This window comes from Anabrus simplex, chromosome 11, assembly GCF_040414725.1.
Source record: "Anabrus simplex isolate iqAnaSimp1 chromosome 11, ASM4041472v1, whole genome shotgun sequence".
NCBI classification, from domain to species: Eukaryota; Metazoa; Arthropoda; class Insecta; order Orthoptera; family Tettigoniidae; genus Anabrus; species Anabrus simplex.
The window spans coordinates 30405537-30431595 of NC_090275.1; the positions used below are offsets into that span (position 1 = coordinate 30405537).

Consider the following 26059-nt stretch of genomic DNA (forward strand, 5'->3'; position numbering starts at 1 on the left):
GTAAAATATTGTTAAATAAAATATATTTTTATATTTGTAATTTCTTGTGTCATTTTAATTCAAGTAAAGTATAAGCATTAATTCATACGCACTCGAGTGTAGGAAACTTTAATTTATCTGTAACTCCAATTTTATTACTTACGTAAAAATTCAATCGCCAAAGTCAAGAGAATGGTACTTAAGCCTAAGTACGTGTTGCCCCTCATGGAATATTATTATTTCACTGGTACAAATAATAAAAATAATCTTCCTGAACTTCCTGTCAATATCTGAGGTTAATTATATGGATCACTACATATTACAGAAGGAATTGTCCGTTTGTCTGTCTATATGAGTGCAATGATTTTAAAAATCTGTCAACATACTTTGGTATGGTTTTCACCATTTTCAATGCATTTCAGGAGCTAGGTTTATGGCTGTAAAATGTCTGTTTCCAGCAATAGAAATCTGGATAACAAAGGAAAATATCAAGCAAAATATAAATAAGATCAATACGTAGCGTAAAGTTTCGAATAATGTATCATAACTGAAATTACAAATACATGGTTCAGTGCGCTTCTGAATATTTCTTTATAGACGCAGTACTTCTGCATCCGCCTCTTGACATAGCAAAAAATGCAGCTTCCACTGATGTCTGAGCCTCATGTATTGCTGTGACAGTATGGAAGTTAATGAAGTATATGTGGTGCTGAGTAGTGACTTACAGAACACGGCTAGCACATCTGGATGTTTCGAAATGTGCTGTCCGTAGGATCAGTTGTGCTGCAATAGGAGTTTCTGGTTCAGGGGTAAATATCCTTATCTTGCCTAGAACACTTTATTATAGCGCAGCTATTGGTATTTGCTATTTCGGTATAACTACAGAAGCTATCGTGGTGCTATTTGAGGACCAAGCTGCCTCCACGTTGATGACTTTAAAGACTGACAGACGTAAGGTTCGGCAATTTGGGAATTGTAGGGGGTGGGGAATTTACCCCTCCTCTCTCGCCCCATTGCCTTGGACCAATCCAACCACTGGACATGAAAGAATTATTCCTTTCAGGGATAATTATATCTAAACCACGGGATATTTTAAATTGGCATAAATTAATATCTTAATGAATTTTGAAAATTTGGAAATAAACTTAAAATCTTATTTATTTATTTATTTATTTATTTATTTATTTATTTATTTATTTATTTATTTATTTATTTATTTATTTATTTATTTATTTATTTATTTATTTATTTATTTATTTATTTATTTACAATTAGCTTTACGTAGCACCGACACATAGGTCGTATGGCGGCGACGGAATAGGAAGAGTCTAGGAGTAAGAAGGAATCGGCTGTGGTCACAGCCCTCTGTGAAAATGAAAAACAATGGAAATTCATCATCAAGGCAGCGGACAGGGGTGTCCGAGCGCACTGTTTCTCAAATGCAAGCTCACAGCTGTAACCGCACGGCCACTTTCTCAGTTGGGCAGTATTAAGAGCTGTTTCGAAGACACACGGAGTTTTCTCGCATGCACCTGTTATAAATTTTCCTACATAGCCCTGAGATGAAGGTGAACGTATGTTTTATGGTGATACGTCAACAATAGTTCGCTTATGTACGAAGGTGAAATTCACTATAAATAAAAACATGTGCGCATCCATCACTTGTAAAAGATTTTCGTATCTACAAAGAAAATTCAAATTCCACTCCACACTCTATGCAACACTTTATAAATTTGGTCGAAATGGTTCCGATTTTTTCAGCCGATGTGAGAAGGCGTTTACTGGCATGAATTTAACACTGACTGATCAAAGGAATAAGTTACAATTTGCGCACTTTTCTAATCTCTTCATTTCAGTAAATACCCCTCCAGTAATGTAAACATATCTGCAGTTGAATGAATCCAGACGAAACATCACAGTAATCTGGACAATCCAGCAGAAAGGCCAGCATTCATCTCATCTTTTCAACTGCCTCATGCCTCATTTTTTACTAAATTTTTATCTCAAATCTCGCAGAAACAATGCAGTCATTTTTATTAACACCCAAACAAATAAAAATGTTTCAAGAAATCGTGTTTTGACGAGTTAGTCCCGCACTTGATCAGCGTGGTGGCCTTCGGTTCAATTGGCACCAGGACAAGTCATGAATTTTAACTGGTTATTTTCTGTGGCTCTGGGATTGGGTGTTTATGTGCCCCTTAAAACATTTATTTTCACCCACATACTGCACACCTTACCACCACACGCAATAACAATTACATACCCCCAGATAGGCTTGAAGTCAGATAGGGCACCCGACCATAAAACTCGTCCCACAGGCGGGTTGAGTGGCTCAGACGGTTGAGGCGCTGGGCTTCTGACACCAACTCGACAGGTTCGATCCTGGCTCCGTCCGGTGGTACTTGAATGTGCTCAAATAAGCCAGCCTCGTGTCGGTAGATTTACAGGCACGTAAAAGAACTGCGGGACTAAATTTCGGCACCTCGGCGTCTCCGAAAACCGTAAAAGTAATTAGTGAGATGTAAAGCCAATAATATTATTATTATTATTATTATTATTATTATTATTATTATTATTATTATTATTATTATTATTATTATTATTATTATTATTATTATTTCCGAATTGACCACTGAGGATTACACTACAATTTCATTTTTTCTTTGTCTGAAGTTTCCTCTTTCTCCAGTACTCCTTCATATAGGCGCAATGCTGTTTCTTATGTTCATCCGTCCAAGCTCTTCCCGACTTTGTAGTTCTTTCGAATTGAAACCCTTCCAAATTTGGAATCATGGTCCGAAATATATTCCCGTGTAACTTCTAAACTTCCTGATTGTTGGACTTTTCTAGGCCTTTACGAACTATCTTAATCCAGGTCGTCGTTTTCTTCTTGTTCCACAGGGAGTCGAATAACTTTTTGTAATTTGATTTGGTCCATTCTGTACAAATGTCCGAGAAATGATAACCTCCTCTTTTTCACGGTGGGACCGATGACCTTAGATGTCAGGCCCCTTTAAACAACAGGCATCATCATCTTTTCTGCGAAGGAAAGTAGCTTTGATCAGAGAATACAACAAGAACCTAGCAAACCCTGGACTACCGGTACACTCTGACATCTCAGACCTCAAAATCAAACGACTTCGTTCGAGACATCCACCTCTTGCAGCCGAGATCAATCACATCGGGTTCAACATCACCGATTCCTGGAGGGAAGAATGGATGCAAAATGCTCCAGCTAGATGCCTGGAAATGCCATGCATCGATAAGACAGTTCCAGAGTTTGATCAACCCCGCAAGGTATGGTCAATGCTCAACCGACTCAGGACGGGACACGGAAGATGTGGGGATTCACTTTTTAAATGGCGAATGCTCTCCTCGCCGCTATGCGACTGTGGTGCACCGCGACAAACTATTAAACACGTCAGGGAGGAATGCAGCATCAGAGCATATGGAGGGCCATATGAAGACTTCTTGATGGCAACCCCAAAATGTATTGAGTACATACAAGATCTAGATATTTGTTTGTAGATTGGTTCATTGGTCATTTTTGTTCATTTGTAATAATGTATTTGTATGTCATACGCTAAGTAATAAATAATAATAATAATAATAATAATCATCTTTTTCATAGTCTCTGAGATTTTCTCTACATTTTTATGGACTTCATTGTTGTTCCGAAGTTCCCAGCCGATTTCAGTCTGGATTGGGCCCAATAATTTCCGTATTCTTCTTCTTTCAAGGATCTCCAGCTTCTCCAATTTTTAATTCATCGTGAGGCATTCGCTGGCATACAGATATTCTGTTTTTACTATAGTGTTGTAATGTCTTATCTTGGCATTCCATGAGATGCATTTTTTGCTGCAGATATTTTAGTCAGTCTATATTATTATTATTATTATTATTATTATTACTATTATTATTATTATTATTATTATTATTATTATTATTATTATTATTATTATTATTCAAACTCGTCCAAATCCTCAAGTGTCAACTCTTATCATTTAGTACAGAAACCATTAAAAAATAAAGTTTTAAACGTTCGAATTTCCCGTAAGAAGCTGGTTTTATTTGACAATTAATAAGTTATAAAGGGGAACCCTCTCTCTTGCTCTAATTCATTCAAATCGTCAGTATATTAGACATGGTTAACAGAAAGTGGTCCTTTCACGTGTAAATATCAAAAAGAGGTGCAGTGTGTACTCATACAGTGTGTATCCGTAATGATGTTACAAACTTCCAGAGACGATGGATGACGACAAAGGGATCAATTTGAGATAAGGAACCATATTCCGGAAACGATCGAGTCAAAAGTTAAGCAAAATTCTACTCATTTAAGTCCGTTGACCTGCGCAAGTTTGACAAACTGTTTTATTTACAACAAATGTTCGAAATGGCGACCCCCTGCGTCAATGCAGGCAGGGCATCGTCGCAAAAAGTTCTGTCGTATCTGTTCGAATATCCCCGGTGTCGTTTGAACAGCAGCGAGAATTCTTCTTAATAACTTTTGACTCGAAAGTTTCCGGACTACACCATGTATATTCTGGTCCCTGATGGACAAACATCTAATTTCTTACAGGGGAAATCTGCGTTAATATATGGGAATTGCAGAATTGTTGAACTCGTTCTTAGGAGGGAAATCCCAAAAATAATATCTACTAATTTTTTTATAAAAACAAAGAAGCGTTTTTTTTCCTACCCTATAACATTTACATCAGTTTAAATTTTGCACATTTATCTATTTTTCTACATAATCACCAACAGTCAATTATTGTCTGGTTGAGTGTAGAAGTTATTTTTTGACCGCGAGGCACAGTTTTCATTTTTAAGTAGTTACCGTAACTTACTTGATTCAAGAACTGGAAAAAATCCAAAAAAAAAAAAGCACCTCGACTTGTTCTGGGTGATTTTCGACAAAAGAGTAGCGCTACAAAAATGTTGAAAAGTTATGGCTAGAAAGACTTGGGCGAAAGGAGACGAGCTGCTGGACTAAGTGGTATGCGCCGAGCTATCAGTGGAAAGATGGCCTGGAATGGCATCAGTAGACGAATAGGCTGGAGTGGTGTCTTTAAAAGTAGGAAAGATCACAATATGAAGATAAAGTTAGACAAATTGGGGCAAATATTCGTTTATAGGAAGAGAAGTTAGGGATTGGAATAAGTTACCAAGGGATGTTTCAATAATTTCCAATTTCTGGGAAATAATTTAAGAAAAGGCTAGAAAAACAACAAATAGTGAATCTGCCGCCTGGGCGACTACCCTAAATGCAGATCAGTAGTGACATTGATTTACCTGCTAAAACGTGCTATTATTCATAGGCATACTATATAGCCCTACCTTACCGGAACTCTATGTACTCGATTGTTTTAGTTGAAAAGTTAAATATACAATAAATGCATCAATGTCAATATAACAAACATGCTACTGAAAAACAATAAATTGACTCACCATTCAGTGTCTAAGTTAACAGGGCACATAACGTAATTGCCAGCATTATACTGCTTTCTTCCACCATTTTTAGAAACAAAAAATGCAGCCACGCTAACGTCGATGTATATAACCCATCATGCCTACGAAATGTATCAAGCGACGAGGTAAAATTCCCTTATATTCTAGATTCCGATTATGCTATTTTATTCGGCTCTTTTTTATTTATTTATTTAGCCCTTGTTACCTCTATGATTAGTTTTTCCTACCATCTCAGCGAGCGATTCCAGCTCTATCACCATAAGGGCAGTGAGACATTTGGTTGGGGATACAATTAGGGAGGAGGGCAGGACCTCGGCCAGACGGCCTCATCTGCTGGAGAAGGGGGATACCACGGGAAACCACTTCGAGGACGGCTGAAGCGGGAATCTCTGCTCAGTTGACCTCCCGAGGTTGAGCGGACCCCATTTCCAGTCTTGCTTGTACAGCCGGCCAAGCAGGTTGTCTGGCCGGGCCCTGCTAACTTGACGAGGACGGTAGTGTGAGTGTTTGTTCATTTGAAGTTGTAGTTATTGAACAGTTAGGAAACATGGCATCCAAAATTACACGGCAAAACACCCTGAAAGTTGTATTTGGCAAGGAGCAACAAAGACCAACAGCCCACGAAATTCACCAGTGGATAGAAGACGTTCTAAAGGTATGTGATGATGAACTACAAACAATTCAACTAGTTGGAAAACAGAATGCAGCCTATCTCAAATTTAATAATGACAGAAGCTACCAGAAGTACTTACATTCCTTGAGAGGTACAAATTCTCTTACATTAATGAATGGCGATTCAGTAACAGTTACAATCATGCCCGGTGAAATAGAACTTATCACTGTACGCTTAATGAATATACCGCCGGAAGTACCAAACGAGCGGGTACAGTACGTATTGCAGAATTATGGCAAGGTACAACAGATAGAAAACGAGAAGTGGTCAAACAGATACCGCTATCAAGTCGATACAGGAATAAGGGTAGTTCAGATGTCAATTGAAAAGCCTATTCCTTCAACCCTCAATGTAGCGGGTTATGAGGCATATGTAACCTATCCCGGACAGGAGCAACATTGTTTTTCATGTGGAAGTTGTTCTCATATTCGGACTAATTGTCCCACTAGATTTACTAACAGCAAACCATCGACGGCATCTAGATCACGCTTAACATTGAGCGACCTATTCAAACCTCCCTCATTTGACAGTGCGCGGTCAGATAGAGAACCCGCTCTCACGGATGTAAACAAACCAACGTCCGTGCAGAGCAGGGTAGCGAACGGTGCAGTGGAAAGTAGCACAGATAGCAACGTCAACCCTACAACACCTGGCTCAAGTCATGACAATAAGTTAGAACATATGGACATAGTAAACACACTAGTGTTAACAGCCGATTCACAGGATATAGCTAACGCACCTGCAGGGAACCAATTTCCATTATCTTCAAATGACAGTACAGACTCAGATACCGTATCAGTAGAAGAAACATTAGATATCAGGGACATGCACGTATCAGATAAAAGAATCATAGAAGAAAATAACGCGATCACAAACACGCTGAGACAGGAAGACCAACATCTTGATACAATGCCCATCACTCTTCAACCTTTGACAAGGTCTGAAACTGAGAGCCAGCGCCCTCCGGAAAGTACATTATCTTCGTCTGATATGGATAGGTCTGTGATCACTGAACAACATCCTCCCACTCTCGGATCGTGGAACAGTCAGATGGACCTGGAGGAGGAAGTATTGCGGAGTGAGGACCCAGTAGCAGAAATATCGCTTGATGTAACAAAATGTAACCCCGGTCAGCAAAAAGTAAGCAAGTTAGCTAGTAAACAACGAAACCATCCGTATAAGACAGGAACGAGTAAGCAAGGATTACCTCCCCCGACTACGAAGAAATAGTTTGACAGAATATCAATATGTGGACTGCATTCTATTTTTCTCTCTGTTGTAGTGTCATGACCCTCACACTAACAGTGGGGACAGTCAACTTCAACAATAATTCATCCCCAACTAAAATGCATGCTCTGCTGAAATTTCTACAGTGTCATGATATAGATCTTGTAATGCTCCAGGAGGTCTCCATCAATGATTTTTCTTCGGTATTAAACTATAATGCCTATGTAAATACTGGTAGTGATAACCTAGGTACTGCTATCCTTACTAAGTCAGGTATTGAACTGCAATCCATAGAGAAGCTTCCCTCTGGTCGTGGAATGAGTGGCAGATTTCAAGATTACCTGTTTTACAATGTTTATGCACCATCTGGGAGTAATAAACGCCAGGAAAGGAACGAATTCTTCCAGTCGGACTTAACATATTTACTTCGCTCCTTGCCTACGCATTATGTGATGGGGGGTGATTTTAACTGTGTACTGCGTGCAGTAGATTGTACAGGTCCCTTTAAGCCGAGGAGCAGCTTACAGACTTTAGTTACAAATCTCCAAATGTGTGATCCTTGGGTGCTAAAACATAATACCCCAGGATTTACTTTCTTTTCTTCAAATTCAGCAGCAAGACTGGATCGATTTTATGTTCCTCAAAATTTAGCTAATGACATAAGTCGTGTAGAAGTAGTACCAGTCACATTTTCTGATCATGAAGCTGTTATCCTACGTATAAGATTAAATATAAATTTTATACCTAGAGGACGCTCTTACTGGAAGATGAATGTAACCTGTCTTCAAAATTCTAGTATCCTTGAAGAGCTGAAATTGCTTTGGTCAGAATGGAGTAAAAGAAAGATTAGATATCAAGATTGTGCTGATTGGTGGGATCGGTATGTAAAGCCGCAAATAAAGTATTTCTTTAAGCGAAAATCTTACGAACTTTATCAAGACGAAGAACGTCTAATAAACCTTTATTTTAGGTGTATTTATGACTTACAAGAAAACTACCAGCCATCACCAGAGAGAAGAAGTAAAATCAGCCGCTATAAAGCAAAAATACTTTCTATATATCACAAACGACTGCAGGGACTCAAAATACGCAGTCGGGTCAACGAACCAATCGAAAATGAACGGATCAATCTTTATCATTTAATGAAGGACTTCAAGCGCCGCAGATCATCTCTCATATTGAAAGTTCAGGACCCAGAAGGACAAGAGTACATAACACAACCGACTATAAGTAAGGCTTTCGATTCCTTTTATCGACAACTGTTTGATGCCGAGCCCACCCACGACAATGAAATTAATTTTTTTGCTGACTGTAAGCCTCCACCGCTCAGAGAAGAGGATAACTCAAGCCTTGAAGGACCCATAACCAAGGAAGAGGTTTTAAAAGCGATACGACAAGGGAAGAGCTCAAGAACACCTGGGATTGATGGAATACCTCAGGAATTCTACTCTACCTGCTGGCCGATAATTGGAGAAGACCTCACCTGCGTCCTGAACACTGTGTTACAGAGGAAACAACTCTGTGAATCACATCGTCGAGGGATTGTTGTACTGATAAAGAAGTTCTCTACAGCTATCACTGTCAATGACTATCGCCCAATTACCCTCCTTACTTACGACTACAAAATATTAGCCAGAATTCTCGTCAACAGATTACGACCATTATTATCCTCCATCATTCACCCTGCACAACACTGTGGAGTGCCTGGACGAACAATTTTTGATGTTACCTGTTCGCTGCGTGATTACGTGGCGTCCACGGAACGCACTCATTCACAGAGCTTACTAGTGTCCTTAGACTACCAGCGTGCGTTTGACAGTGTGAATCATCAGTATCTGCTAAACTGCTTAAAGTGGCATGGTCTTAGTCCCACATTTATCTCTTACATTCAGTGCCTATACACAAACGTATCTGCGATTTTGCAAATTAATGGCTTTCACACTAAAACCATTCCCATTAAGAGGTCAGTAAAACAAGGATGTCCGGCTTCGATGGTGCTGTTTACCTTGGCCATAAATCCTCTCATTTGCAAGCTGCATAAAGAAATAGGAGGAATAACACAAGGAAGTGCAAAGCTCGCGGTAGCTGCTTACGCGGATGACGTCAGTGTAATATTATCATCGGATAACGATATACTCCACATGCGAAATGCTCTCGCACAGTTCAGTGCAGTATCTGGGTTGTCTATTAACTATCGTAAATCGAAAGTGATTCCGCTAGGAGACTGGGCATCATTACCTCAACTCCCACCGCTACAAACGGTAGAATCACACAAGATACTTGGAATACATTACACTCGAAAGACCAGTGACATGAATCAACAAAACTGGGGACCTGTTGTCAACAAGATAAAAGTCTATGCAAAAGAACTCTACTGCCGAGACCTCTCTCTAATCCAAAGGATCTGGACTGTCCACACATACCTTCTATCACAATGCTGGTATCTTGCACAAGTACTACCACTGCCTGCAACGTTTGCTAGACAGATAATATGTGCTAGTTCCTGGTACATATGGCGTGGCAATATCTTCCGAGTACCAATAACTACCTTGTGTCTTCCACCAACAGCTGGTGGACTTGGGTTGGTAAACGTCATCATTAAATGTCAAGCCCTCTTCTTGAGTCGTGGAAGAAAAATAGAAATGAACCAACGGAGCTTCTCATCTGCTTGGCTGAAACACTGGTCTACTGTGACGGACTTGCGCAATCCACCTGATCTTCGGATTGTCCCGTCTGCCCTGAAGTATCTCCGAATTTATTTGCAAGAATGGTGCTATTTGACGGAAGCCAAGTTCGTATCAGAAGTACAATTAACACGTCGGGTTTATACTGCTTTATTTCGTCTAACACCTACACCACTTATGCGTTTATTTCAACAAGTGCCTTCAAACACCGACTTTAAACAACTTTGGAAAAACATTAGTGCCCCTCATCTCCCTGCTAAAGTGCGATCTACATGGTATATGGTAGTCCATGACATTGTACCCACAAAAGAACGGCTATATCGAATACGAATGACTGATTCGGACTCCTGCTCATATTGTACTCAACATGACTCAATACTTCACAGACTGACCACTTGTATGAGGGTCAGACCGGTGTATATGCAAGCCAAAGTGTTTCTTCACCAACTGAACTTCACAATCAATAGAGATGACCAATTCATAAGACCAGATTACCTCCTTACCCCAAGGACAAAGCACAATTCTTCACTATGGATAATTGGACACACTATCCATTTTATACTGACTACTGATGGACAGCTGGACAAGGAACTTTACGGTGCATACCTGAAGCGAACAAGATGGAAGTTTGTTGCTCCCCGAGTCAACGACGTGTGTGGACATTATCTAAGTGATTTGTGATAAGTAGTACTTTGTTGTTGACGTCTTTATTGGTTTTGTTACAGGAATTACGAAAGTGCCACAGGAATTTCGGATACATTACGGACTCTAAAACCTCAATAGAGAGAAATTTGAACACAGTACAGTAATGTCTTTGTCTAGAATACTCTGTGAAACTAGTTTGTATCACTTCTTAGGTGTGTCTAACATGTAACACGTAAACAGCATTTGTAAAAAGACAATCCAGTCCGTACCAGAATTACAGTATTTCTTTGAAGATGTAACATTAAAAAATCTGTAATTTACTTGATCAATAAATCTACAAAAAAAAAAAAAAAAAATTTTCAGTCCTCGTAACACTTTTCAAATTTCGTGTCAGAGCCGGGAATCGAACTACAATAATCACTACACCGCGGAGGCGGACATCTTCAGAGTCAGTATGTTTAGGCAGTAAAGTGTTAGAATAAAAACTAATTTACAAGTAGGAAGTGACTCCTGGTCCACTCTTCTTTAATGTTGCGAGAGTAACATAACTTCTAGGGGTTATAATAGGCCGTGCCCCTGATGATTATGCACATCTTATAGCAGAACTGTTGTCCGCGGTAGTGTATACTTGTTATTCGCTTCAGAAGGTTTGTATTCTAACTTATTAAAACCAAAACATCAGGACACAGGCGTGAGTGACAAGATGAAACAATGGTGAGGTAGCGCTCACTATCTGTACTGATACAATAACCCCTACCTTGAAAAATGTATTACTAATGGGGCATATCTTGCGATCTCATGTTACATTCATCATATTTAGATTCAGAGTTTAAAATGTCCAAAAAATTCTGTTTGTTTACGGTGAAGAATGATTCGTCTCTCTCATTACACTTTCTAGTACATTTCGTGTCTAGTCTTACTAATAAACGATGTACAACTTTTATACCAGGTTTATTCCTAGAACTGGCAATATTAAATCATGTGGTAGCAGCCATATTTGTCTTAATAAAATACAAAATATCCGCAAGATACGAAATAAATATACCAAGTGTTCTATATCTACGTAAAGGTAATACATAAAGGGTTGCCACAGTCGCAAGAAATTTCATAAATATTTTGACAAGAAAACTGTACAGTCTGTTCAAAAAGTGAAATTCCTACATTTAAAAAATAATAAGAATTTTGCTCATATATAAGCAAAATTCAAACTGAGATATACAGATTGTCAATAATGTATCTGTAATGCAATAAAAGTTTCATTACTCTGAGAAGTATATTCTTGAAAATATTAGGGAAAATTTATTGGCATGCAATCACTTGGAGGCGTGATGTTAGACCATGTTGTTAAGATAGGTTGGTTGCTTTATGGCAGGCTCGTCATCAATTTCACTTTCCAATATTTGATGCGAAAAAATAACTGATAAACATCCCAATCTGTCTCTTAATCTGTCGGTTAATTCTCAATAACATCAATGTCATATCCGTCACTTTCATCTTGCAACAAATTTCGTGCTACTTCTTTTCTAATTTTCCGCATTGAAGTGAAAATGCCAAATTAATACACACACTGTACTAAAAATATACGTAAATAATTTGCACCTAACGGAAAACTACGAAATACAATGAAATAGAATAGCAAAGCAGAGCCAGTCGAGGTTTGTTTACAAACACTACAGAAACGAAACAGATGGTCGAAAAACTGCGCTCACTTATTTCTGTGAAAAATTGCGCCCAAAGAGGTTTTAAATATGAATGAACCTGAGCTGGAGGCTGTTGCGGACATCGAGAATGACAAAGAAGGTCTGTCTAGGGAGGTCTGGTCACGCTACCACAATCCTTTGCGATGGCGGCCATATTGGGTCTCAAATACCGTTATTATGTGGGCGTGCGCGATGTAATGATGAGAGTTATTACTTGTATTTTGAAGGAAAATGGGATACTGCGCCGCAACAAATTGTCAAAATAAGACAACTGACGGAATTAGAGTGTTTCGCTTCCCAAGAGATAAGCAAAGAAGAGCTCAGTGGGTACAAAACTGTAGGCGTGACAAATGTCAACCTACAATTTATATGAACGATGTTTTATATTTATAGGTCTTATTATGTATTTTCTTCTAGCATCATTTTGAAGAATCGCAATTTGAACTAAAGAGGGCAGATGGACGGAAACTACTCAAGTGGAATTCCATCCCAACAATTTTCAACGTCCCTAATCCACCTACATCTTTGACATATAATAGAAAACCTCCCAAAGAAAGAGAATTGTCTTTCCAAACAAGCAAGGAAAGTAACAGGAAGTGTGTAATAGTAGTATTGATGTTTATGAAAATTTCCTTTTCATGTGTCCGGCTCCATGGCTAAATGGTTAGTGTGCTGGCCTTTGGTCATAGGGGGTCCCAGTCTCGATTCCCGGCAGGTTCAGAAATTTTAACCATAATTGGTCAATGTCGCTGGCACGGGGCTGGGTGTATGTGTCGTCTTCATCATTTCATCCTCATCACGACGCGCAGGTCGCCTACGGGAGTCAGATCAAAAGATCTGCACTTGGCGAGCCAAACTTGTCCTCAGACGCTCCTGGCACTAAAAGGTAAACGCCATTTCATTCCACTCCATTTCATGTAAACTATAGACAGTATCATTCTAACCCTACATGCAACGTAGAAATGTTTCACAGATATTTGAAATGCTTGTTCCTGTTTATTTACCAATTATAATCACAACAAAGAATAAGCCTATCACTTCAAACCAACAATTTATGTCCAGCTGGCCATCATTACAACAATTTTATTGATAATAGCAGTCTTATACTGTACTGTAGTTATTATTTACACCTAAATTTCATTCATCTTAAATGCTCTATAGAGTACATTATATGACTGGACAAATACTTACAGATCACAACACTCACTTCACTCGCACTAACCAACTACTGTAATTTAATGTACCGTAGCCTAACATACTATCCTAATGCAATCCCTAAAATTGCCTAACCTAGTTTAACTCAACTTAATAGCGACTGAATTTCTATTTCTTATGGAATCGTGTCTAGCAATGGCTTTAATTTTCTTAACCATTATTATTATTATTATTATTATTATTATTATTATTATTATTATTATTATTATTATTATTATTATTATTATTATTATTATTATTATTATTATATGCATGAATATTAGGACTCAGCTAAGAGCCCCGTGGTCGACAACCTACGCTCCCTGGTTAGGAGCGCCTGACGCCCCTTTCAGTCGCCTCTTATGACAGGCAGGGGAGACCGTGGGTGTTGTTCTATTGCCCCACCCACGGGGGGAAATCTGTTTTGGGTTGTGACTACGAGGCCCTTAGCTGAGTCTTGACATGGCTTTCACTATTCTAGCCCATCCGACCTCCCCTGGTCAACACTTGTTCTTTTCCGACTGCGACGGCATTAGTGCATTCGAGGCCTAGGAAGTTTTTCATTTCCACGCACTTCGTGGCCTTGATCTTTCTTTTGCCGATACCTTCATTTTTCGAAGTGTTGGTCCCCTTCCATTTGTTTTCTTCTGATTAGTATTTATAGAGGATGGTTGTCCAGTTGTAGTTCCCCTTAAAACAATAACCACCACCACCACTTTGTACTATATAGCTGCATGGGTTATCAATAAACTAGTTAAGAGTGGCTAAGAACATCACTATTGTTGCATATGTGCAGAATATTTTTGCCTTAGAACCCAAAGAAATACCACATGAATGGATAACAACAGTTACCATACATACCTTAATGCACTCGACTCAAGAGGCATTCAGTGTTTGTCAACATACTGGGGTAACCTTTTAGAAACGCAGTAGGTATTGGAAATTACTTTCTTAATAAAGAAAACGCTGAAGGTAATTTATTACAACCGTCGTTTAGTACTTTAAGTACAGTACTTCAAGTTCAGTATTTCATGTACCGGTAATCATAATATGACACAGGTACTGTACAGATTTCTATGTTTCTGTCAATAAAATTACGTATTTGACAGATGATATTAATAAGAAACACAGTAAGACCAAGTTGTAAGGAAGTAAAAGAGAAGAACATGAGCTTTTCTGTTGATTCTTGTTTCTCAAAAAAGAATTTCAGGCTCTGTTAATTATCTTCCTATTCAAATAGCTGTGAATGTATATACAGTTATATATACATGACCAGTAGATGCCCAATTAAATTTTTTATGAAAAACAGTTGGTATTTTGTTTTTATTTCAATGGACGATACGGAAATCCTCTAAATTCGAATACACTTGCCTTTGGTTACGCTCGCTTAAAGACCCAATATGGCGGCTCCATAAGTAGCATTCGTGACTTGACCTCCCTAGACAGACCTTGCGACAAAAAGTAGACCGTCATGCCATCTGTCGAAGAATGGGGAAATTACGAGAAGTAATACGAACATGTCGAATATTCGACAGTACCACCACAGCAGGGACCAAAGTGTTTAATATTCGACAGTTGCCAGTTCTAGGGTTATACACCGTTGATATGGAATTTGTTACTAATAAAGCGTGTATAAACCTCCTGCATATACATCTATTATATTCACTGAATTGCTTTTTTACAGACAAGGACCCTTGTATAAGCGTTGTATAGCAGCGAGCGACAAAAAAAAGAACGAGTGATCATTTTATTTTATAGTCTACAGTAATATAATAGTGATAAATATATCCGACCTTTCCATTAAGCACACATTGAAAGAATGGAAACAACGCCAGTGGTTTCCACAATATTTTTTAAACATAGAAAACAGACCATTTGAAGCTTGTGGAGGCTGGAAATATTCTTACCATAAAACACTTTAAGAGACGAAGTGACCTATTTCTAGTGGATAATGAAAGTTTGAACATGAAATGAAGATTCACGAAGGAGTATTCTGGAATTGTCATAAGAGAGTCACAAATGATCTGACGAAAGGTCTATACATTGCAAACTTCAAGTTCTCACAGCACTACGGTCATTACATTGAGCATAATAATTATTAATAGCTGCGAGGTTAATATACGGCTGAAATATGATTATTGCTGTTCTGTTCTTGTTCATTCGAACATTCCATTCTATTTGTGCTACCACGCGTTTTCTAGAATGTTTTTGCTTCTAGATAACCAGCAAGAGCGATCATACAGGCGGTGAATATGACGAAATACGTCAGTGAACTGCTGCAAAGGATTTCTACGACTCGGAACGAGTATATATAAACAGTAAGGTAGTAATTTGCGTACACCACGTTTGTTAGCAATAAATAAATACAACACTTATGCAGGGATATTCGATGTATAACTATATAAGTGTTGAACAACTGAATCAGGACATTTCATTATCAAGAATGCTAAACTACAAGGAGAAATCAAATGAAATGGCATTAGTATATGAATAAAGTTCAGTTGAGGTCTCAAAAGTAGCAGTGAATAGTGTAAGCACAGACGTCCTGGACAGGGATGTTGTTCGAACCTGTCCCAACTAATAACTTCGTGTGTTATGTCCATTGTCAGTGTTTAATTTCTTCTATAACGCTAAATATACCAGGTGGCTCGCCAGCGCCGTTCTTCCTACTTACAATGCACTAGTGGGGTTGCATGGGTTGCCTAGTCACTTGTTTTCTAAAGAGTTGTACAACCTGCTGTATTGTGCACGTTATGAAACAAATAGCAGTCGTTGTACTGCACACGTTCCATAACAGGATGCATTTGTAAATACGCCAAAGGTGCGGAAAAAAATGTAATAACTTATTAATTTATACACGTGTAGACATTGCAGTATATAAAAAGAGTTGTTTGTATGAAACAAAAACTAATACTGTTCGGTGAAATACGTGTGTAGGAGGCAGACATTCGTTTGGAGTTTCGGCTGCATTCTCACCAGATTCTTCACAGATTAATACGACGTCTGTGTATTCGTCGTTTCTGAACACTCTAGCTTTTGCCGACATTCTGACAGCAAATGTAGTGCTGCTGTACACTAGTACATACACCAGCCTAGTACTGTGCGGTCGTAAACGAGGTTAGTAATGCAAGGGGTTGCATTAGAAGGGTAGCGCTGAGGAACATGTTCCTATTCTGACGTAACCTGCCTGCTTGCAGAAGTGCCTCTGTGAAAATCAGTTAGTAGACATCCCATTCATCATTTGTGCATGCGGGACATTTATAAGTAGAAAGTACGGCACTCCGAGCCGCCTGGTGTTAGGGGCAGTCCAAATGAAAGCAGATCACCTGCCAGAAATTGCAGTAGAATATTTCGTACGATTAAAGCTTGCATGGGGGGCGGAGAATTCGAACGCCGAGATGCTGAATGTCTAGGAATAGACCTCGATCCCTTCAAAATGTAAGAAAAGAGAGAATGAAAAAATGAAATGACGTATTGCTTTTAGTGCCGGGAATATCCGAGGAGAGGTTCGGCTCGCCAGAGACAGATCTTTTGATTTGACTCCCGTAGGCGACCTGCGCTTCGTGATGATGAAATAATGATGAAGACGACACAAACACCTAGCCCCCGTGTCAGCAAAATTAATGAATTATCGTTAAAATTCCCGGCCATGCCGGGAATCGAACCGGGGACCCTGTGACCAAAGTCATGGAGCCGGATAAAACAGAATGATATACTACTACTACTACTACTACTACTACTACTACTACTAATAATAATAATAATAATAATAATAATAATAATAATAATAATAATAAAATTGTGTGTACTAACTGAGCATGTTGGCCGGGCGGTTAGGCTCGCGTGGCTGTGAGGTTGAATTCGGGAGATGATGCGTTTGAATCCCAGTGTCAGCAACGCTAAAGATGGTTTTCTATGGTTTACCATTTTCACACCAGAGAAATGCTTGGCTTATACCTGAAAAAATAAGACCGCGGCTATCAACATCGCAATCCTACCCCTTTCCCATCCTAACATCACTGAAAACCTTCGGTGCATTAGTACGCCAATCAAGGAACCACTAACAACAAAATAATATGCGTGTGTACTGTACCTGCAATGTACTATTGGTTTTAGATGATACTCGAGTGTCGGAATTACTCCCTACGGGAGGTAGAAGAGTGAATAAAATTAGATAAATGCCCCAATGCAGAATGCGAGAAAGTTGCCAACAGCTTTTTCAGTCGGTCTAAACCGGAACGAAAGCGTGGACATTCAGCTTTACTGTATTAAATGTCAATGAAAATACGTATAATAATAGTAATAAATATAACATAATATCTTGAGAATGTATGCAATTAAAGGCACCTATTATTTACAGCACAATTACGTTATGATTTTAAAAATTCCTGGAACTGAATATTATGGCAGATCGTCGAGTGATCCGCACTGAAGTGGAAAAACGAGAAAGTATCTGGTTTATTATAAAAGAGAAGATCTTAGTTCAGTCCTCAGTCAGTGCAGAGGTTTGTCTACTTACAACATGAAGTTCTTGGTGAGTACAAACTTTTGTAGACATTCACAACTAATTAGCAGAAGTGCAGCAGGTTTTTGGAATGTATTGGCATAGGAAAGCGACATTTGTATGAGAACAAGGCATGAAGTTGGGCTGAAAAATAAGTAGAAGTAGAGAGTATGCTAGTCTTTTCTGTGATAACAGGTTTTAACTGACCTAACGCCGAAAGATCACTAACATCCAATGTTGGGAAATAGAAATGGTAACACAAATGTTGACAACTAGATAAGTCCAATGTGACTGTGAAGGGAAAAAATAAAATGTGTTTCGTAGGACTGATTTTAATGTTTCATTTCAATGAAAAGGGTAGAAGAGTGAATAAAATTAGATAAATATAATAAACACACTCAAAGTTTTTAGACAGTAATGGGTTAGAATTCACTCTCATTGAAGCGGGTAACATGTATAGCCTATGCTGCACAACGGTTATGTTATGAGTCTAGCATAAACTTTAGGGGTAAGGCCCATCAGAACCAATAGAATTTATGTTAAACTTGCTACTTAACGGAATAACGGGCTAGACTACACATCCTTATAACCAAATTAGTTTGCATTATAAACTATTGTTGCCTAAAATCCGGAGTCTAGTAATACATAATAGATACAAAATGATAATTTTCATTTTATATTTAAATGTTGAAGTGAGATTTAAAAGACTGACGTACTTTCTAATTACTTTTAAAACTGAAAACTATAAACGGCCTACACTCTCTCCTGAACTTAATCTCAAGGTCTACCAACCAAAGCAATGTATGTAGTCTATCAGTCGTTCACCTGATGTTTTGTGGCTATGGTCTGTCTCCTGGCTGAAGTGTTGGGCATTTAAGGGTGATTAAATTAGGGAAATCTTTGACGCAAACCTTGTGGCTTTATAAAGATCTTACGGAAATGACATAAGCCTGTTGTGCAAATGGGAAACCAGAGTTTTGCCAACAGTGAGATCAAATGCATTTATCCGTGAATATGTAGCCAGCACGTTCAGTGAGAGGTTTCAAAATGGTGATCTTTTTATTCAAGTGGTTATTTCTGTCACTAATCATTTATTCCGCATTGCATTTCGATTTCGTGTGGTTATTGCTAGTCTGGTGCAGCCCTTGTGAGGCAGACCCTCCAAGAAAGTTGGGTGGCATGTGCCATATATAGGAAACTGCGTGTTATTGTAGTGGAGGATAGTGTTGTGTGTGGTGTATAAATTTTAGTGGTATTGAGAACATAACAAATACCCAGTCTCCAAGCCAGAGGAATTAGCCATTGAAGGTTAAAATCTCCGACTCACCCGGGAATCAATCCCGGGACCCTGTGAAGCTAGAGCCACTATGTTGATCAGCTAAGGAGCCGGACGATTCGTCTATTCAAAAGGCAAAATCTGTACTGAATCTCTTGAAATTAATTAATGTCTCTTCCTTTTCTACCGCTTGTCACACACCTGTGCATCAACGACAAACGAGGGGAAATATTTATCACGACGTATAACACACGTTATATTCATGAAGAATGCCACAGAGATCGCGAAACCTTCACCTATAATCCAAGAGGAACACTACAAAGATTCACTATATACCACAATCACAGACAACTATTCGCGCATAACTCTATGTACATGCTGGGCAAAATAATTTTTTTCTGCGGCTATCGGAACACATATTCTGCACGTGCCATCAATAAATTGGTCGAAAAACTGTATACATGCCGAAACCCAAGACTGAAATATATTTTTCTATATTACAATTGATTTCATACACTGACAATGGCTATATTGTTAAGATGTTGCTATTTTTCTTGCAGTCTCTAGTGTGTGGCGCTGAAGACTTCGAGTGCCAAGTATTAAAACTAACACCCCTTACCTAAGCTAGCTGTGCTGTCGCCGTAAATTACTGTCGGTTGAGGGAGCACAGCTCCGCCTCGAGGAAACTTCAAGTGCATGCGTCACCCAAGCGGCCTTAAATTTCGCTGGGAGTAGCTCTCTACCGCACCGGCAAGGAAACCCAGCTCGCTGGAGAAGCTGAACTGCGGTAGTGCGGGCGGACTGTCGAGACAATTGTACTTGGCTTGGCTTAGATGTTCGCAATTTTTTAAACATTATAAAAAGCGTTCTAAGGAATAACGAGAAAATACAAAGTTCTTTACCCTAGCAGCGCTGGAGTAGATGGGGGTTCAGTGCACGCAACAGATTTGCCATATTGTATTTGTAGACTAGAACTGAGCGTAATTCTTCTTCTTATGTTTACAAAGTACGCACAGGAATAACATGTAAGCAAATGATATGAAGTAGTAAGTGAGGAAAAAAATAGCAACAATATAAATTGATCATTAATGTCACATACGGTCTTGGCTGATAAATGAGATGTTCTCTCTGTCCTTCCAAATTGTAGAGGTCGTTGAGTGCGTTACACCCACTTCCTTAGTGACGCTCACGTCTGTTTCTCCATTTTGTAGTCACCATAGTATTTGTACTTTTCTTCAAAATTAATCACTTCCCCATTCTTTTGCGGCACCTTCACAGACATTTCTTAAAAATCTACAATCTATTGAAAACAAGGGTTTAAAAATAAGCTTTACGTTGTTGTCAGTATGCCTTTGCTGGTGAGATTTAGTGTTTACAGTGCACACTATGTCTTCTGGTATGGGCTAGAAAAATTTGTTACTTTCATTGACCTGTCTCAGTCCCATTGTTGGGCTTGACAATATGAAAGTGACCGAGGCATGTGCGATGCTATTAATACCATTCCTTATGCAGCCAGTCTCTGTTATGAATGGTGTGAAAATATCACTCACAGGGTCGGTTGGTGCATACATTTCAGTGGGCTTGACGGACTGATGTGTAATAGCAAATTCTGATTCGGTGAGGAAAGCAACCTCACTCTTCATTTCCCTAGCATAGGACCATTGTTGTAGATCTCTCCAACTGAAAGGCGATTTTGCTTTCTGTTTTGTGATACGACTTACCGTTTAGTCACCAATTATCCCGAAACGAAGGTCTGCACCGTCATTAAAATTGCATCCATACTTCGATATATTCCGGGGCGAAAATTTATACATTTGAGTAGCTTGGAATTTTTCCTCAAAGGAAAGGGTGTCCAGGTTTCGTGATTAGCACTCGCATAAATACGTAGTAATTAAGGAAGAAATTAATACAGTTGAGAAAGTTGAAATTAATAGAAAATAGAATTATAACTGAGGACAGCCGGATAGGACAAATATGTAAATACCAATTGGATGAAATGAAAAATCAAATGCTCCTCAATATATTATGATGTATGAGTTACGGATATAAGAAAGCGGTAACAGAGGAGAAACTTAGGTGCAGGGATTCTTAGATAAAGGGATAAGAAGATGACTTATGGTGATATTACTTAAGCTATTCGGGGAAAGTTATAACCTCGAACGATATTCCGCCAATATCCCGCAGAATGGCCGATTGACAGCTGTGAAGGATCAAATCAGCCTTCGCGCTGAATACCCAACATACAGTATATACTGTTGTCAGCAATACTCAAACACGTAACAGACAAAAATCAAATTTGAACGTTATAGTCGATACATTTCTCGGAAAATGTGATAAAAAAAGTACGCCGTTTTATATGATATGTCGCAATAAGCAATGTCGTACTATACGATTATTTTAATGCGGTGTTTATACACTATATTTCGGATAGAATAAAAAAGAATGAAGCACATCAGCCTACTAGAACGGCTGGGCGGACAGGACAGAGCTGTTTTTAGTAAACTCTTTTAATATATAGATACTATTTTAACTACAAATATTTTACTATACTGACAAGTTTACTTCTGCTTTCGTTTCACCCTCTTTGGGATACATTGAATCAATCATTTCCCTGTACGTTATTCTTTTCTTAGTGCCCAGTATTTCTTCATTCTTTTTGATCTTCATTTCCTCTCGTCTTCCAATATAATAGGTATGGCTTGAATGGCCTGAATGGTCGAATGATAGTGAAAATTGTTTGCAAAGAAGTCTTATAAACTACATTACTAGAGCCCGGATTTTTATGCAGTAATAGGTTAGAATGCAAACTTACTGAAGCGAGTTGCAAGTATAGTCTACCTTCACAACCGTTGTGCTATGGGGATTGCATGGATATTAGGGGTAAGATCCAACAAAACCCCTGTAATTTATGTTACTCTTACTACGCTATGGCAGAGCGAGTGGCCGACACTTCCTACTAAGCAAATTAGTTTGCAATCTAACCTATTACTGCATAAAAATCAGGGCTTTATACATTACTAATGATTCACTTATTAAGTACCGGTATTAAATGTTCACAAAACTATTTAAAAGGGGAGAAACAAAATAATAGGAGTACGACAGACATATCAAGACGAATTTTCTCACCTATTTATAACGAATGTTGCGGAGCAGTGCGGGCCCACTAGTCTTACATAAATACTTTAGACTATTGTGAAAACTGATCACTAATTGGAGATAAATATCACCTCCTTCAACAGGAGGTCTGTAAAGTGAGGTCCTGTATATTACCCTGTGGAGGGAGGAACATTTTTTTTCAACAAAGCTGTTTTCTGATATGCGTGTCAAATTATTCCACCAGGTGGTGCTCTTTGTTGCTGGGGCAGTGCTGTGTTCAGCCGAAGCAGATAAGAAGAAGGACCCCAAGACAATGAAGAGAGGTATTCACGAACTGGAGTCTGGAGGAATATCTGGATATGGAATTGGACACGGTTTGGAGCAAGGGGGAGGCCATGGCTTCGGAGGTAGTCATGGTAACGATGGAGGCTATGGTCTAGAAGGCCATGACAGCCAGGTCAAGGCCATTACTGTCACTAAAGAAATCAAGGTGCCTTTCACTGTAGAGAAACATGTCCCTATTTCTTTCCCGGTTCCCGTATTTTTCAAAGTAGAAAAGCCAGTTATTGTACCTAAGCCAATCGCAGTACATGTTGAGAAGCTTGTACCTTACCCGATTGAGAAGAAAGTACTTTACCCTGTCAAGGTTCCGGTCAAAGTCCTGGTAAAACAGCTACACCCAGTTTACATCCCCAAGCTAATCCCAATCCCCAAACCAGTAGTAGTAAAGGTACCACATCCAGTGTACGTAAAGGGACACGACTTCGTAGGAGGCTATGGAGAATCTGGAGTTCATGGAGGTCTCAGCTATAAAGGCCATGGGTACGGAAACAGTTTCGTTCATGCAGGTCATGGTCTGGAACACGGCAGTCTTGGAGGATATCATCATTAAGGATCAGGGCCTACGTCCCTGAAGACCGTGGGCAGTCCTCTAGAAGGAGGCCGCAGGGGTCCAACTACTCTCCAGTACTACCATCTTCATGTTCGCTCTACTCTTTCATTGCTACTGAAATTTATTGTATACGATTGTATCTGGTGGGGAAAAAATCTGTTCGTGTTGCCATTTAGAACGCCTGGAAGTTATGCATAGCTATACATAACCACTTAACTCCGCAGACGGACAAGTTGCTGGATTAACTCCTAGGTGCCTGTGTTATCGCTGCTGTAGAGCGGGTTGTGGCATCCCCATGCTGAGCATTCCTGGTGTGTGGTTTCAAATGCGAACGGTTTTATTCTCCACCATATAAAATAAAGTATGCTTTCATGTTTATATTTACTAATTGGAGGTTCCAATGCAAGATGAGGGTTACGTCCATTCCCCACATGTTTCAGGAAATAAGAAACATGCTTAACACACTCTGCAACTTTTTATTTCTGCAATCACATTGCATTAACAAAACGAAAATACAGGTAGAAGATAGACAACGCAATAAAAAGAAACTTATCATTTGTGCTGCACGGTTTATTTTAAACCGTATGATTTTGGACGTGTTTGCTTTTATCTTTGGATTAGGATATTTAATAATTTTAATAAATTATTTTCAAAAGTGCCATCAAGCAATAGTGGTCAATTGAATTGGGTAATGCATCTCAAGTTTCATTCACCCATATTTCTCATTATCATCTTCAGAGTTTAATGATGGAGGTGAAATTGTTCTATAAAACCCGAAGAGTTCCTGCTTAGGATAGCCTTTGGTGCAATTTTGGCTTACTCTTCCCTTGTATGTAAATGTATTTTTGAAGTCCTATATGTCCAAGATTGCAGTAACGTTTGGCAACAGATTACTGGTACAGATGATTTCAACAATGGAGTGTAATTATCTAATGACAGACAGCATGAATTTAAAAAAGTCGATCTTTGAAGGATAGCTGACGTGCAGTTTCAGGCACTCTAACATACTCTTTTAAACATGAGGCTGGGCGAATTCGTTATTGGAATTATCAACCTTAAAATTGAATCCATTGTACTTTACCTACATTTGTTGATTGGTAAATTTGACTTGTTTACTTCTTGTATTGAAAATGCTGACATATCACAATTTGTCAATGGTTCAGACACGAACTTGTGGGAGCTTAAGATATGAAATTAGAACACCAGCAGTTTCCCACTGAACACGCTTTGCAAACATCGTTCAAAAAGTCATTTTTCTAAACTGTGGTCTTAATGTAAATCTGCATTGGACCCTACAATTTCTTTGGAAATCAAGCACCTTTGTCTACGGAAGCATAATGTAAATATCTACTTGTACTGCATAATCCTATTATCATTGTAGTGTAGGAACATGTAATTCTGATTATTGTTATTTATTACAAATGGGATATATCATAGTGCCTATGTCTATTTTCTTCCTATACTTGTCTCTTGAATTGAATAGTGGTTGTCCAAGTTCAAACATATCTTTGCTTATGATATTAGCAGTTTAGGTTAACAGTGTTATGATATAAATATAATTAATAAATCTTGCTGAGTGTGACAAATAGATTTATGTCTCTAAAATCATTTGTGTTAGATTTCTCTTCCTTCATTTTGTGTATGTGACATTTCACGCTTTTTTTTGCCAAAATGTTGGGAAATTCCTACCAACAAAAATTATGTTAAATATTTATGTTATAATTCCCAGCATATGATTGTTCATACCTATTTCATTCCAAAATTCGTAATTTATCCACTAATAGCACCTGATGATCCCTCTTTTCCTTTTTCTTTGCCTATAATATTCCTCCGTAGTTACTGGATCATCCAATAAGGGCAGTGTGTTTTCCATATTATTAAATATATATGTCTCATTTTCCTTAGATTTCCATTTGAAAGGTCCAGGGAAAAACGATCAAAGTCAAATTTTCTAACAAACGAGTTATTTAATAAACAGATTGTAAACTCCCTTTAAACAAAACTATGCATTATGGAATCTTGGAATTGGACACACACATTTCTGAGGATTATACAAATTACTTTCTGTTAAGGTTATATTCAACACTTGGTGTATAGTGTTATGAAGTTATTATTATTATTAACAAATACATCGCAATTGGAAAATACAGCCGTTGCAATGATCACTTTACAGTAGTGTGATAATAAAGTAAAGTTAAAACATAATTACTCAACAACAATAACAACACGCGTACAACAAAGAATTCTATCGAAAGAAAATATTACAAGAAACACTACTAGTTAAACATTCTAAATCCAACATCATCATATACAATTTCACACACACAACTTATGTATTCCCAGTGCTTAACATCACGGCTTACAATACTATAGGTTGAGCTTCAACTAGCTTAATATTACATGACCGTCATATACAAATTCACAAGTACCTTAAGTATTTCAAAAAGACAATGACTTAACAGTAGATTGTGCGCTACAAATACTAGCTATTATCTTAGCATTGTAAATACAACACGTTCATATACCGATTCACACATACCTTTAACAATTCAGATGCCTTAATACTACAATTGAAAGTGGGTTGAGCCTTGCATTAAAATATAACACCATAACTTACAAATTTGCACATATTTTACAGAATGCCGCCTATTCTTGAAGAATCTTACATTTTTGGGAAAAGGCTCTAGGACAGCTGCAGGTAATGCATTGCAATCATCGAT

The 26059-nt window shown here is 38.4% G+C and overlaps 1 protein-coding gene across 1 annotated transcript in view; it reads left to right on the forward strand.

The window, feature by feature from the left end:
* The window catches only part of LOC136883396 (uncharacterized), a 211088-nt gene that overhangs the window by 99301 nt on the left and 85728 nt on the right, over positions 1-26059 (forward strand). The window contains exons 3-4 of the mRNA XM_068229590.1: positions 6571-7261; positions 22692-23269. Coding sequence (XP_068085691.1) covers positions 6571-7261; positions 22692-23269 — 1269 coding nt within the window. The remainder of the gene's footprint in view (positions 1-6570; positions 7262-22691; positions 23270-26059) is intronic.